The sequence below is a fragment of the Chanodichthys erythropterus genome, chromosome 5 (assembly GCF_024489055.1).
Source record: "Chanodichthys erythropterus isolate Z2021 chromosome 5, ASM2448905v1, whole genome shotgun sequence".
In the NCBI taxonomy this organism is placed as follows: Eukaryota; Metazoa; Chordata; class Actinopteri; order Cypriniformes; family Xenocyprididae; genus Chanodichthys; species Chanodichthys erythropterus.
In genome coordinates, this window is record NC_090225.1 from 31,142,820 (window position 1) to 31,157,568 (window position 14,749).

The 14,749-nt window shown below is 38.0% G+C and overlaps 1 protein-coding gene and 1 pseudogene across 1 annotated transcript in view; one reads left to right on the plus strand and one right to left on the minus strand.

The window, feature by feature from the left end:
• Positions 1 to 176: 176 nt before the first annotated feature.
• Positions 177 to 690, plus strand: LOC137019878 (heat shock protein 30-like; annotated as a pseudogene).
• Positions 691 to 2,219: 1,529 nt separating this feature from the next.
• The window catches only part of nrxn1b (neurexin 1b), a 105,841-nt gene continuing 93,311 nt past the window's right edge, over positions 2,220 to 14,749 (minus strand). The window contains exons 19-22 of the mRNA XM_067386892.1: positions 9,222 to 9,311; positions 7,836 to 8,158; positions 4,093 to 4,180; positions 2,220 to 2,524 (exon numbers count right to left, since the gene is read on the minus strand). Coding sequence (XP_067242993.1) covers positions 2,220 to 2,524; positions 4,093 to 4,180; positions 7,836 to 8,158; positions 9,222 to 9,311 — 806 coding nt within the window. The remainder of the gene's footprint in view (positions 2,525 to 4,092; positions 4,181 to 7,835; positions 8,159 to 9,221; positions 9,312 to 14,749) is intronic.

Below are 14,749 nucleotides of genomic sequence, written 5' to 3' on the forward strand. Positions count from 1 at the left end.
ACCGGTGTGGCGTCGTCAGTTCTGCCCCCACTGGAGGAATCCAGGACCACTTGGAAAGTTCATGAACTTGCTGGTGCTGAAGAACACGCAGTATAAAGCAGAGCGACTCGAGTCAAACCTAAACACCTTACAAGTCGACAACACCAGAGATAATCAACAACACAAAAGCCCTGAAGATGTTGAGCCTGCATGGATTGCAGCCTTCCTTCAGCTCACTGATGCGAACCGAGTGGACGGTGCGCAGATATGAGATCACGGCTCTTCACAGACATGCTGCAGGAGGTGAGGAGCAGCCTGGAGAAAGAGATCTTTAAAGAGAGACCCAGCAGAAGGAGATCTATCCAGTCACCTGCGCAGTGGAGAAAGAGGGAAGCGGTTTGCTTTGACACTTGCAACTTTTCCTTGGAGCAGCTGTCACTCATTCAGGTCGGCAGGAAGCTGCGGGTCAGCGGCAAGACCCAGAAGAAGCCGGAAAATCATGGGAAAATCTTTTACAGAATCCAGGAGTTCAGACGGGGGTTTGACCTGCCTGAAGGAGTGAATCCTGAGGGATTGTCCTGCTCCATGGCTGATGATGGAAAGCTCTACATACAGGCGCCAGTGAATCAGAGACCTGAAGATGCTGACAGGATGATTTCCACTGACTGTGAAGACTATCGAGACATATGTATTATTATTTTTAGTGCATAAATTTACGCTTCCTGTTGTTTTGTACTTCTCTTCATGATTAAGAAATGTTATAAATCAAAAGCTTTCTGTAAATCTATATGAGGGGAAATAATTATAATAAAAACTAGAAAAGGATTGCCTAAAAAAAAAAAATGTTAGTGCTAAAAGAAAATTGTTTAAATACCGTTAGTGGTGGAAATAAATGAATATATAGTGTATTAGAAATATTTAACATGCATAAGCAAATAAATAAAGTGGTCATCAAATGGAATCCATATTAACAACATAAAAATGACAATCCCTACTTTTATCCAAGACAGCACATATTTATAAGTTACTTTAGGTAATATTTTATTTGCTTGATTATCTTTTCAAAACCATTTTAATACATACGTTTTGAAAGTCTCAGAAATGAAATAAAATACTGTATAAAAAATACTACAGGTCTAAAAAGTCAAATGAATTTGTAGCGGTTCTTGTGTTTTGTTCAAAATCAGTGTTCCTGTCTCGTGCTAAAAGAAGGAAACGACACGCAGACAGACACAAGACAGAAACGAGTGACTGAATTTGATTTATGATTACATTTTAAGGGTGTGTATGTGCAAATAAACATGGAAGTACCCCATATGTCATTGGCTGAGAAAAATTCATGTCTGTGAGTATATTGGTAGTGATTTACAGTATCTTTGGATGGATGTGTCTTTCAGAGAACCGTCTAAAACATGAACATGCATGTGCACCTGCACACACACAGACAAATATTACTTTTGAACAATCATTTAGAACACAATCACGTAAAATTATGAAAAACATAGTAAATAAAAAAATGCAAGTATTGATCCTGTCTATAAATTCTTCTATATCTTAATGACATTCAAAGTTCTTTTGTAGTCTTTTCTGCCAAGGAGCAGATAAAGTTTGCATCCTCTATGCAAAAGATTATAAAACACAAATTTGTCAGTCCAAAAAGCACACTTTTGAAACATATAGAAACATTAAATAAAATGTTGCATCCATGTTCACTGAGATGTCTGTGTGACGGCATAATCTTTTCCCTTTCACCATCAGCTGTCAAATTCATATTAGCTCTATAGGAGTTGTAAAGTAAAAACACTGAGAGACTTCTTTCCTTTCTTGTTCTCTCATTCTTCAGTGATGCTTTTTCATCATTGCAAAATTCCCAGCAACACAAATGGCAAAAAAAAGTCATAATTTGTCATAATTCATCAGTTGCTCTTCATTCCCCTTCTTCTTACACAAGAAAATGCCAGAGTCTAGATGGATTTATTCATCTTTCCATCACTTATGGATCATTTTTGGACATTTTCCGAACCTCTTCAAGTGAGAATCTTCCTGTTCTTTCACCCATTCCAATGTTCTGAAATTAAATGTTGAAGAAAACGTTTTCTTCGCTGCATCACTGTTTAAGATATGATGACTGTTTTTCCACAGTTTCCCAGTTTTTGTTATGTTGCATGAGGTCTTATGTTTGACTTTGTGCTAGAACCTAAAAGTGAAAGCAGGTCCTGTAAGGACCAGGAATAACAGAATCACACATAATACTCCTTGTTTTTGTTTTTCTTGCTCTTACTGACACAACTGGTACCGTCCATGGGTTTCTCCTTTACCACTGATCCATTTGACTGGGCTGAATTGCAAATGTAGTTGCGGCTCTCATCCACGTGGTACGATCCCTCGTCACGGTTGCGGTATTTGTACATGGCATAGAGAAGAATGAGGATGCAAAGTGCGGCAGCGACCACGATCCCGACCACCATGCCTGTGGTACTGCTGGACTCACGGAAAACATCTGACTGACCAGGATAGCTCTTCACCATGGGGCCTGTAGGGTTAGCTGAAGAATAAAAAACACCAAGGGTCAGTTATCCCCAATAACCCAACTATTACACTAACAGCTGTTTTTGAAACAAAAACAGCCTTTGCCAATTACTTGAGTTTTCCATATTTGTTTAACAGCAAAATTTAATTCAGGAAAGTCTGGCAGTCTGTTGTGGTATCTTCAAGTATATATACAGCCTTGAAGTCAAGCACCCTCTAACTAACTCTCACTTCCCAACAGAAATAATATTGTCTGCAATGAGTTGTGTCACCAAATTCTTCTTTTGGAAGTTGGCATCAACACTAACTCATTGTGCACTGCACTTCTCATTTTCCTCTACCCTGTAACATTTCCAGTCCTTCTAACAAAAAAATTGTTACCATTTTTGGCTTTTATTGTTCCTGGCCTGTTGGTGGTTGGAGTTCACCCTGAGACTTGGAAGTCTGCTGACTTTTAATAAAGTTTGGGGCCTGACACATTTTGGCACAAATCTTGTTGGCCTCCATTACAAAGGTGAAGATGAAGAGGAATTTCATCTTTCGACAAGAAAGAATAACGCCAAACACAAAACTAAGTCAACAAAGGAATGACTTCAGAAGAACAAGAAAGTTTTGGAATGGCCCAGTCAGATCCCAGACCTAAATCCAATCAAAAACATGTGGAATGACTTGAAAAGGGCTTTTTTTTAGGAAAATTAGCAATTGTTTCACTAGATCAGACTCTTATTCCTCGTCTGGGATCATGTAGAGCTCTTTGAAGCTGCACTGAAACTGACATTTGGACCTTCAACCCGTTGAACCCCAGTGAAGTCCAATATGTTTTCCTCAAAAACTTTCATTTCTTTTCCACTGAAGAAAGAAAGACATGAATATCTTAGATGACATAGAGGTGAGTAAATTATTATGACATTTTCACTCAGAAGTGAACTAATCCTTTAATAACAAAAGGTGCTTCAACCAAGTATTAGTTGAGGGGTGTGAACACTTGTGCAATCAGGTTATTTTGGTATTTTTGTCCCTTGAATTTTGTATATTTCGATTTAAAACTAAATCAGGGTTTAAAATCCTCTGAAAATGATGTCTTGTCAAGAATGATTGGCTGCTGACACACATTACATCCTCAAGCTCTTCACTAGTGGCTATTCTCCCACTACGATTTGTCAATTTGTACAACTAACTAATCCACTAAATGTGCCTTAGAGTAAATTGCCACTGCATGATACAGCATATAAACAGAAGCAAAATAAACATTCAAAATCCCATGTTATAAAAGTAGAATAGAGTTAAAATAGTGTTTGAAAGTCCTTTACAGTGGTAACAGAGATTGCTGTGTTTGAATGAAGGAGCTCTGCAGGAAGGTTCTTCAAATAAACATGCACATTTACAAAGCTCCACAGATGAGGTGGATCTCAATTAGACTTCAGCTGATCTCATGCTTCAGCTAACAGCTGTTACAAGTAACAGTCACTAACCCTGGTGTAAAACATTAAATGGAGCTCAACATTCTCGGGGACAGCAAAACTAAAACCGTTGAGGTGAAAGTGAGGACACAGAAAGAAAAGGAATAATAAAGAGATGACTAACCTAACCCACCTGAGCTCGGCTCGCACGGGTCAATGTCCTCATCGTCGCTCGGGCACTCGGCAGATGCCACCAACAAGTCATCAGTAGTCTGGGAAACAGATGATAAAGGAAAGAGGCTGAAAAATATAAAACGAATCATTCCCTCACTGCCACTACATTACAGCTAAGACTTCAGCTGTGAAGGAACAACAAGGCGCCGCTCGTTCAGCGACCTAAGCCGGCGGTAGGAATTAGACGCTTAACAGCTTCACTTAATTGCTTATTATGAAACAAATCAGAAACCTGTGTAAAAATCAACCTTGTCCATTCCAAAAGGTGAAACTGGTGCCATGCATATAAGGGTGTTTTTTATTCATTAATCCAGAATTAAAGATTTATTTTCTCATTCATAAAAACATTTACTCAATAATTTGTACATAGTCTTTTAGCAACAATAACAGCCTTGAATATTCTTGATAACATCGTTCTAATCAGATTTGATTCCACCACCCCCTAAATTTGACTTTTGTTTGTTTTAGAATGAACGGATCATGAAAGCCCAATGGAAATCTAGACAGTCCGAGAATCCTTTCCTCTTTGGCAAAGGAAACTTAAGGCCAGAGAAACCATGCAGCTCATTGCTTTGCTGTTTTGAGGGCTTTCAACTGTTCAGACTCGTCAAGGGTAACAGTTTGATAAATACATGACTTTAGGAAATATTTCTAATTTAAATGATTGATAAACCAGATTTTACAACAAGGTTATATACCAATCATTTTGAGTGATTTTGTCATAGCTCTGGAGTTAAGTCCAAAAACAATTACACGTTTTCACAAATACGGGAAACAATGTGATGCATAACTCAAAGAATGTGAAGCAAGGAAGGCTATTTTGAATGAGTGTGGCATGTTGTTCAATCAACTTCAAACGAAGAGTCAAATTGGGCTTTTCACTATTACATTTTCTACAAATTGAACTTTATCTTTGTTTGAAGAAGCAATGTTTGTAATTTATTAACAATCAAATATACAAACTGAAAATCATATCACACTGTAAAAAAAAATCCCAGTAAAATTTACGGTTAAAAAAACGTCAGCTGTGGTTGCCAGAAATTCACCGTAAAAAATACAGTAGCAACGTAAAAAAAAAAAAATCTTAAATTTACGGCAAAATAACGTATTTCCAACCTAATGAAGTACACTGTAAAAAATTACCGTGATTTTAACAGTAAAAGACTGTAAAAATGCTGCGGTGAAAAACTGTTAATTGGTTTACAGAAAGTTTCCGTACAATATACGGTGAATAACTGTAATAGATCTAATGGTACATTTAATGTAATTTTACTGTAAAATACCGTTAAATTCAGTTTTCGAAAGTGAAAAATAACAATTCATTGTAAAATTTACAGTGAAAAAACTTAAATTGACATTCCCACAATTCCCTGTGTGACACTTGACATTTGATATATTTTCGTTGAAATAACTCTGTTTCTTCTTAGTTTTTCTCATTTTGTTCTAATCAGTTATGTACATTAGGGTTTTATGTTACATCTAATGTTGTTAAATTAATGTTTATTGCATTTTTAAAATGTCATGCATGTTACCATGATGGTGTTTAGTGTGTGTGTGAATGACACTGTGTGCACCTTCTATATATTAATGTTGTCCTCCTCAGCTTGTGGAAAATCTGCTTGTGATGAACTTTGATTCATCATGTGACTCTTATCACCATTGTGATTGGTGACTGTCAGTGTATTATAAGGATACAAAACAGATATAAGTACTTCATTAGATTGGTAAATTAACATTATATCAGTTAATGAAATATGTTATTTTACCGTAAATTTTACTGGGATTTTTTTTACAGTGTACTGAAATCCAATGTTAAATATACATATTTAAAATGTAAAATTCACATGTAACTCCGAAAGTATGTTTACGGTTTGATGTCATTTTTACAGTATTGTTCTGGTAACCACAGCTGCCTGTTTTTTTCCGTAGAAACAACAGGATTTTTTTTACAGTGTACTAATATCTGTTTTGTGTCTTTGTAATACACTGACAGTCACCAAACACAGTGGTGATAAGAGTCACATGATGAATCAAAGTTCATCACAAGCAGATTTTGAAAGCTGAGAAAAACAACACTAACATATAGAAGGTGCACACAGTGTCATTCACACACACACTAAACACCATCATGGTAACATGCATGACATTTTAAAAATGCAATAAATATTAATTTAACAACATTAGATGTAACATAAAACCCTAATGTACATAACAGATTAGAAAATAAATAGTAGAGTTATTTCAACGAAAATATATATAAATGTGAAGTGTCACTCAGGGAATTGTGGGAATGTCAATTTACGGTTTTTCACTGTAAATTTTACAATGAATTGTTATTTTTCACTTCCAAAAACTGTGAATTTAACGGTATTTTACCGTAAAATTACATTAAATGTACCGATCTATTACACACTGTAAAAAGTAATACGCTATATCTACTCCATAAAATTGTGGCAACAGATTACAAGTGATATTATTAATTAAATTATCAACAAATAGAATTGAGTTAGAATTACTCAAATTGATTCCTTAAATGTCAACCATTTAAAAGGAGTAAAATTTAAGTAAAATCAGATCAAAAATATCTCAATAACAGACGTCAGAGATTAATTAAGAACTCTTTATTTTTTATTACCAAAATTGAAGACACCTGATGATAACAAGCAGAATCACTAAAGGAAAGAGGAACATAATAATTAACAGAGGTTTAGTTGTTGATGTTGATTTTATTGAAAATGTTTGGTCACCATTACAGTGATCATTGTTTCGTTTAGTTGGGTAGTTTAATACATTGCTTTTTATGTAAGTTTGTGGTTTTTGTAATGGTGTTTGCTAATTTTACACTTTTTAAATGGTTGACTTTTAAGAAATTCATTTGATTAATTCTAACTCAATTCTTATATGTGAATTGAATTAATAATATTGCTCGTAATCTGTTGCCACAATTTTATTGAGTAGATAGAGTGTATTACTTTTTACAGTGCAATTATTCACCGTATATAGTACGGAAACTTTCTGTAAACTAATTGACAGTTTTTCACCGCAGCATTTTTACAGTCTTTTACTGTTAAAATCACGGTCATTTTTTACAGTGTACAAGTTGAAAACTGCATAATATCAGAATTAAATAGAACCCATTATAATGAGTTATACCGGATGCAGCACACTTCAACAATGGACCCAATTGTTTAGGGGTTCAAGAGCAAAGCACATGTGTCAGAGTCATCGGCCCTGGCAGAAGAGAAAACAGCTGGGGTCAGTAAGTTTCACCTACAGTCACCAAACTCTGTACAGATATTGTTCTCGTCAAGTCAGAAAACTTTCCAAATTACAGTCATTAGCTCCAACCAACAGGAAGTCAGTCATTTTAATGTGGAATTTTTGAAAATAGCAAGGTCTGAATTTTAAATACCCCTCCTAGGGGATTCATTTTAAATATGGTTTGATATTTTAAATATTATTGTGGGATTCAATAGATAATTGAAGGATCTTAGTAAACATTTAAGATTTGAATACTTAAATGCTTTTTAAATGTGTTTGTTGGTTGCGGGACAGCAGTTTGCACCAATTCTGTTGAATGGCCCATATAATCAGAGGCACTGAGTCCAGTGAAATCCTCATGGGATGGGTAGAACAAATACATGGGAGGGAAAGGATGGCGGTCAGCTAGGGGAAGGAGTAGAGTTTTCTGACCTGCTGGGGTTCTCCTGGTGTGGTGTGTTTCATCTGGAGCTTGGAGGTGGTTGTGGTGATGATCTCCATAACTGAGGTAGAGGTCTCAGAGCGATGGACCGTAGCGCTGGACTGTGGCGTTACGGAGGAAGACTGCGCCTCCCCAACCAGCCTCACGCTGCCTTCGATGCGGATGTTGGGATCTCCTTCCACAGCCATGTTAAACACTTTCAAGCCATTGTAATAGAAACCAGACATTTGGCCCTGGAAGGCACGGCTGTGGTCTCTTTCCCAACCGCCGATCTGGATGGTCATCTGGCTGTTGAAGATCGTGAGCTGGCGGCCTGCGGGAGAACAAAGTTACTGCGATACAACAAAACTTAGTGCAGATTGAAGAGACAAACAATGGAGTGATGGAAAATAATCACGCCTGAGGGAAAGACGGATTATTCAGGCATTGGCCAATGTTTTTATCATCGCCGGTATGAAGGGGTGCTCATGAGACACAAATTAAACAACAGAACAAAACATTGGTAATGCATTTAAGCAGAGGTAATTTGCTAAAAGGCTCTTTAATAAATACAATCTGTGAACTGTTGGTTTAGTTCCAAGTGATATTTTGTAAAGCTCAGTACTGTACAGATTCAGCTCTCAGAAATCCTAGAGAAAAACAGGGAAAAGAGATTATTTATTGGCTTCTGTCATCATGGAGATGAAAATATATCCATGGCAGATGTTTACAGCTAACAGAAGGCAACTTGTTGACATTATAATCTTAAAAATGGCTGATTTTAATCGTGTTGTGTAGGTGTGCGAACACAATAGTAATGTTTACAAATGAACAACTACGTCTGCCTTTTAGCAAGAGGAGTTGGATTGGATGCAAAGGTATGATCATGAAACAGAAGAAGAATGAAGAATAATTCAATTAAAATCAACAAAGAAAAAACAACAACAGTGGCACATTTCATATAAAAGATCAAATGATTATACATGCACATCAAAATGATTTTATTTCAATTGATATTTTGTCATTTTTTTAACTGCATGTAAAATTTTGTTAAAGGGACTCATGCTAATTCATATTTTATCATTATTATCTAAATACTATCTATTTATTTTTTATTACTAAATATTATCTAATTACTGTGCCTGTCTATTTATTCATCATGACAAATGTGTACACATATACACATGCTACAATTAAAAAATATAGTTATACAATCAAAATAGAGTCCCTTTAACTGAAAGTTATGACATTAACTAGTTAATACAGACTAATACATTAATACAGTGTCCAATTATTGCAAGTTACATTTATCTATTTAAATTGCTTTAATTTAATGTTTAAATGAATGGTTTATTTTACATACAAAATACGACTTTAAGTTTTATCAGTGTTTTTACCTTTGTCGAGTAGCCATTCGTCAACTACTCGACCGAGTCGATATGGAATTCGCTGTCTAGCGATCGCCAGCCGTTCGCTATCAATGTTTCCTTTAAAGTTTAAAGAGACATTTCATTGGTTACAATCCAGGATCAAGGGTTAATTTAAAACTTATTATTCGAGATGTTCAAATAAAAAGATTTTAAATCTTAAGTTTAAAGTTGAGATATTATATTTTACACTCAATTTTAGTTTATATACTGTGTATTTATACAGTTGACTGCATGTTTGTTTATAAACCCCATGCAGAATTTATACAAACATAAGAGATATACATTAAGATCTTATTTTTTTATTTAGTATTGCCCTTCAGAAGCTGCATAAGATATCTGCATGTTTTCTACAAGACAAAATAATTACAATTTACACCAATCATCCTGTCTGCAAAAGTTTACATTGCCTCGGCTCCTAATGTAGCATTGTTGCCTTCCTCTTCATCAATTAATGTTTGCACATTTTATAATAGCTCTCTGAGACCCTCAACTGCCCTTAATCATTGAGAAAGCCACACGCTATAATAAAAACCAAGGGGGTGAAAACTTTTGAACAGGATAATGTGTGTAAATTCAGTTATTTTGTCATACGATACACAGTACAGTATATGTAAATATATTATGTATGAAACAGCTTAATCGGGGCAGTACTACATACAAAATGCAGTTTTATATACTTATTATACAGTAGTTGTATTATAAACAACTACTGTACATACACACACTGTTTACATTAATGTTATACATTATAACACCTAAATATTAATTTGCAGCATGTGAAAATAGGTTAGTGAAACATACCAATATGCACAATTAAATGTTGCACTCCAACATGAAATTGTGTATGTGCTTTGTTTCTTTCATTGTTTTCTCTTTTACTTTCAGTTAATCTTTTTTTGCACATTTTAAAAAAATAATGTATTATACTCTACATTTGCTAAAGTGTATTTTAGTGATCATTTTTTTAACAAATTAACAGATTCCCATTATCATTTTTCGAACACAAAAAGTCACATTATGCTACTATTGCTGCAAAATATCAGAGACACATGAAGAAAAGTAGTATTCTTTCACTGGTTCACCTGACGGTGTGTCTGTCGCCGACACTTTGACCAAGAGCATCTGAAGCCAGTCTGATTGCCTGAAGCCCGTATAGCAGGGGGCGGCAACCTTTATGGCACGGAGGGATAATCACAGGCGTGTGACTGGATGGTATGTCAGTTAAAATCTCACACTTTAATAGTTTTTATAGCTCCCAACTTAATAAAACAAGCTGACTATGAGGAATGATTACCTCAAAATATATGCAAGCTTGAAGCACTTTATTTAAATGAAATACATACACCTCTTTAGCTAATGTCACGTGTCAGTGATTATCCCTCCGCAAGCCAATGTTGGCAGATTTCTCTTCTTCAGGAAGACAGTTTATCTGTCTGTGCTTTATTTTGGTTAAATTATTGGATTCATTGTGTTTCAGTGACCCAAATCAAGTGGAATTATTATTATTTAGGGTGGAAAATGATGGCTTTTTGGAAGTGTTCTTACGAGTGAGGACATGCACGGTAAATTCAGCATGTACAAGGTGCACTTGAATGGACTCATTGAACCATCCATAAGAATCATCTTCTTTTCAAAGGAAGAAGGGCAATCAGCTGTCCCCTGTCGCTCTACTTCTGCTTTTGACAAAGTGCCGCATGAGCTAGAGTTTTGAAAATCCGATGTTAAACTTGAGGCTTTGGAAAGTGAGCAGACTTCAAGCCGTGTTTCAGATGACAACAGTAAAACTGTGAATTTTGGATTCGCTCATGCTCTACTACACAATTATGCGCTTGAAGCACGACCACACCATGATTACAACAGGATATGCCCTACGGTGCATGTTGGGCCCCTGGCCCCCTCATGTTGAATTAGGCTATTCATTGTACCATTTTGGGAATCATGCCAGACCTTTTAAGTGAATCTGCCTCGCTTTCCTTGGGATTCTGCTTTGTCAGTTCTGCTGCGTTCTGTGTTTCAGACTACAATAGCTTATCTGTGGGTTTTTGAAGAGCAGTCTTCTCACACATGCACTGCACAATAATGCCCTTGGAGCACAGGAGTTGTACACAACCATAATGTCAGGGTTATGTCAAAGTGTGCCTCCATGGTGCATGCTGGGCCTCTTATATTGAGTTAGGTGACACAGGTGTTAGGAATTAGGAAGAGTTAAAAAATGTGCACTGATGGCGTGACTTCAAGAACAGGAGAAATGAGTAGGCTATTATCTGAACCACTGCTCTAGATAGTAGTGAAAACAGACCAGAATAGCATGAAGAATAGCCTCCAGTCTATAGAATCAAATAAATGTGTGCTGACTGCTGTGCCAATTTCTTGCATAGAAATGCCTCTGAATAGTGCCCAGGATGTAGCCATATATCTCTAGTAGAATGAGCTCGCAGTCCTCCTGGGGGCTCTAAATTCATGTTATTGTAACATAACACAACAGCCTACAACACTTAGTGGGAAAGGCATTGACGGGTTTCCCTTGTTTCCCTTGTCAGAGTACGAACCGGACATGTACAGTGTAACCACTCATCCTCTGGAGATAAAGATGGTGGGTGAAAAGCTAGCAGATCCACTGATGGAGCTGAACCAGCATGATCACCTATTTTAAGCACAAATGCTGAGTTGGTTCTAAAAAGTTACTTTTTGAGTGAACTGATAAAGCACACAGTTCGCCCACCCTTTTTGCTGTAGTGAGAGCAAGTAACAGAGCTGCCTTTAAAGAAAGCAGGCAATGTTATCAATGGGCTCGAAAGGGGCTTCAGAGAGTGTGTTCAGGACCACGGACAAATCCCAAGATGGGGCTCTTTTGATTCTGGTTGTAGCCTTTGTGCTTCTCTTAAAAATGGACAGATGAGAGGGTGTTGGCCATAAGCACTCGAGTCAAGGCTTATATGACATGCTGAAAAGGCTCTACCCTTATCCACAAGATCTTGCAGGAAACATAGCACATCCAAAACCGAACACAAGCATTGGATGATGTTGCTATCTATGCATCCATCCTTCCTCTCCCTGTTTGAGATTATATAAAGAAAGTGTAGAGGCAGCCCTCACATTCTGAATTGTCTCAATCACTTTCGGAGGTAATCCAGCTGCATTCAGATTCAACCTCTCATAGGCCAGGTCCACAGAGACAGTTTCTGATGGAAGGGGTGGAATATTTCTCCGTGCTTCTGAAAGGAGACCTTTCACAAGCATTCTGTGAAATGCTTTCTGAGTGATAATGAGCATCACCTGCGAGGCACGCCGGCCTCGAGTCTCTCACGGAGGAGCTCCGGAGGCATAAAAGGAGGAGCGACGTCAGTGAAGGATGAGAGAGGACCAGGCCTGGACTTTATGTTATGTTTTATTATGTTTGTGTGGCATTACTTTCGTTTTGTTCTATGTTTATTTTGAATTCAAGTTTTGTTGAATGTTCGCCGGTTCCCGCCTCCTTCTTCCCGTATATACGAACTATGTTACATCTGGCCACTCATCGCCCACCAGAGAGAAAAAACACATTTTCGTGCAATGCGAAGAGATCTATGGCAGCCTGAGGATCACTGGGGCTGGAATCTCCATTCCCCATACAGAGGATTCCCTCTGGAAAGTAGATCTGCTCCCTTGTTCATTATTCCTGGATCATGCATCACATGCAATGACAGGAGGTTCCTGCTCCTCCACATAATTAGTTTCTTTGCTAACAAGTGAAGCTTGTGAGAACGTACTCCTAAATGCCGATTTATGTAAGCACACCATTGTATTGTCCATCCTGACCAAATATATGATGAATCCTGAGAAAATGGACAAAATGTCTCAGAGCTAAAAACACTGTCAGCAGCTCAGGAAAATGATGTGCTTCTTTCTCAGTGCAAGAGACCAAACTCCGCTCACTGTTCTGCCCTCGAACACTGCTCCCCAGCCCGTGAGAGATGCGTCTGTCATCACCACTTTTCTCAACAAAACAGGACCCAGAGGGCAACCTGTCCCGAGAAAAGACGGGGCTCTGCAATGACGGCGAGCGCTCATTCATTATGGTGAGACACACACTCTGTGGCTGAGACGGCTCTTGGGGCGAATGCCTTGTGGCACTGTCCATTTCTGAAATCCCCTCATCCACAATAGTCCCAGAGGATCCACTGACAATGCTGAAGCCAGCAGACTGAGTAACTGATGAGACATCTTAAGAGAGACTAATCTCCCTTGTTGAAAAAGGGAGAGGCAGCTGTGAAATGTTTTGATGTGTTCCTCTGATAGGAAAGCTTGAAACATCACTGAATTCAACCTGAGACCCAGGTAGACTATCTCCTGTGAAGGAGTCAGACAACACTTTGTCTGGTTTAATTTGAAACCTAATCTCTCCATTGGAAATACTCTTATCACTGCTTTTCTCATTAAGGAGGATATTTCTTCCAAAGCCTGAGCGGATTCCCCTTGGGCTACTGATATTACCACTCTATTCAAAACAGGGGCTTTACAGCAAATTGAAATCTGTATCCACTGTCTTTAGTGGTTAAAACCCAGGGATGAATTGCGCAAATGTACCAGTTCAGTGCCTGAGCAGCATGTGGGCTCTTCCCGTCTTCGCTCAGTAGTGCTGGAGAAGGGGGAATACAGCTCTAGTACAGGAGTCACATTCTTTTTTATTTGTGATTGTTTTAATGTTTTGTTATCTTTTTCTTTTATCCCACTCTGCACCCTCAGCCCTCGGCCTGAATGCATCAGAGAAAGTTTTTTTTTTTTTTGGATGCCTATGTACTTTTGACTTTCCTCCCTCAGAACAAACCTTGTAGAAGGAGGAGGGGGAGATAACTCTTTGGGGGGCACCTGAAGAACATGGGCCATACTGAACTTTGAACTGTCTACACAAATAATTTTCACATTTAAATTCCTTCTCTTTTTCCCTGCAGGAGGGAGAGAGGAATCGTTCTGAAGGGATGGGACAGTGAAACTTTGAGTGCTGACTCCAAACCCTTTCTGATGCCTAACTGATGTCTCTGGTCAACCGCCTCTTCTTGTTTCCCTGAGGAGTTGTCTGTGTTTCCGACCATGAAAGACTGTTTTGGTTTTTCAACACAGGGCTTTGGCTGTGGTGCCACCTTTCCCGACTGTTGTGGTGGAGTGGGATGGGTAGGCTGATATTAAATTCGGCCAGCTTTCTGGGGAGACAGACCTTGAATGCCTTTCCTTCATTTTTCTTTGAACATGGCCTTTGGCCTTCAATGGGGGCATTCAAAAACTCCACCTTTTCTTTGTCAGACAGTCCTGACAAACTCAACCACAGCAATCTTTCTCACACAACTGCTAAATCCATAATTTGTCCACAACTTTGAACTGCTCCATGAGACATGCAGGGGTTTAAATCTGCAATTAAACATTTCTCCTCCCTGAGCACTGGGTTGGGTGATCCTGAGTCTAGTCGATGACCCATCTTCTCTAGTTAGTCCACTTGATAGGCTGTAAGGAGGGATGTC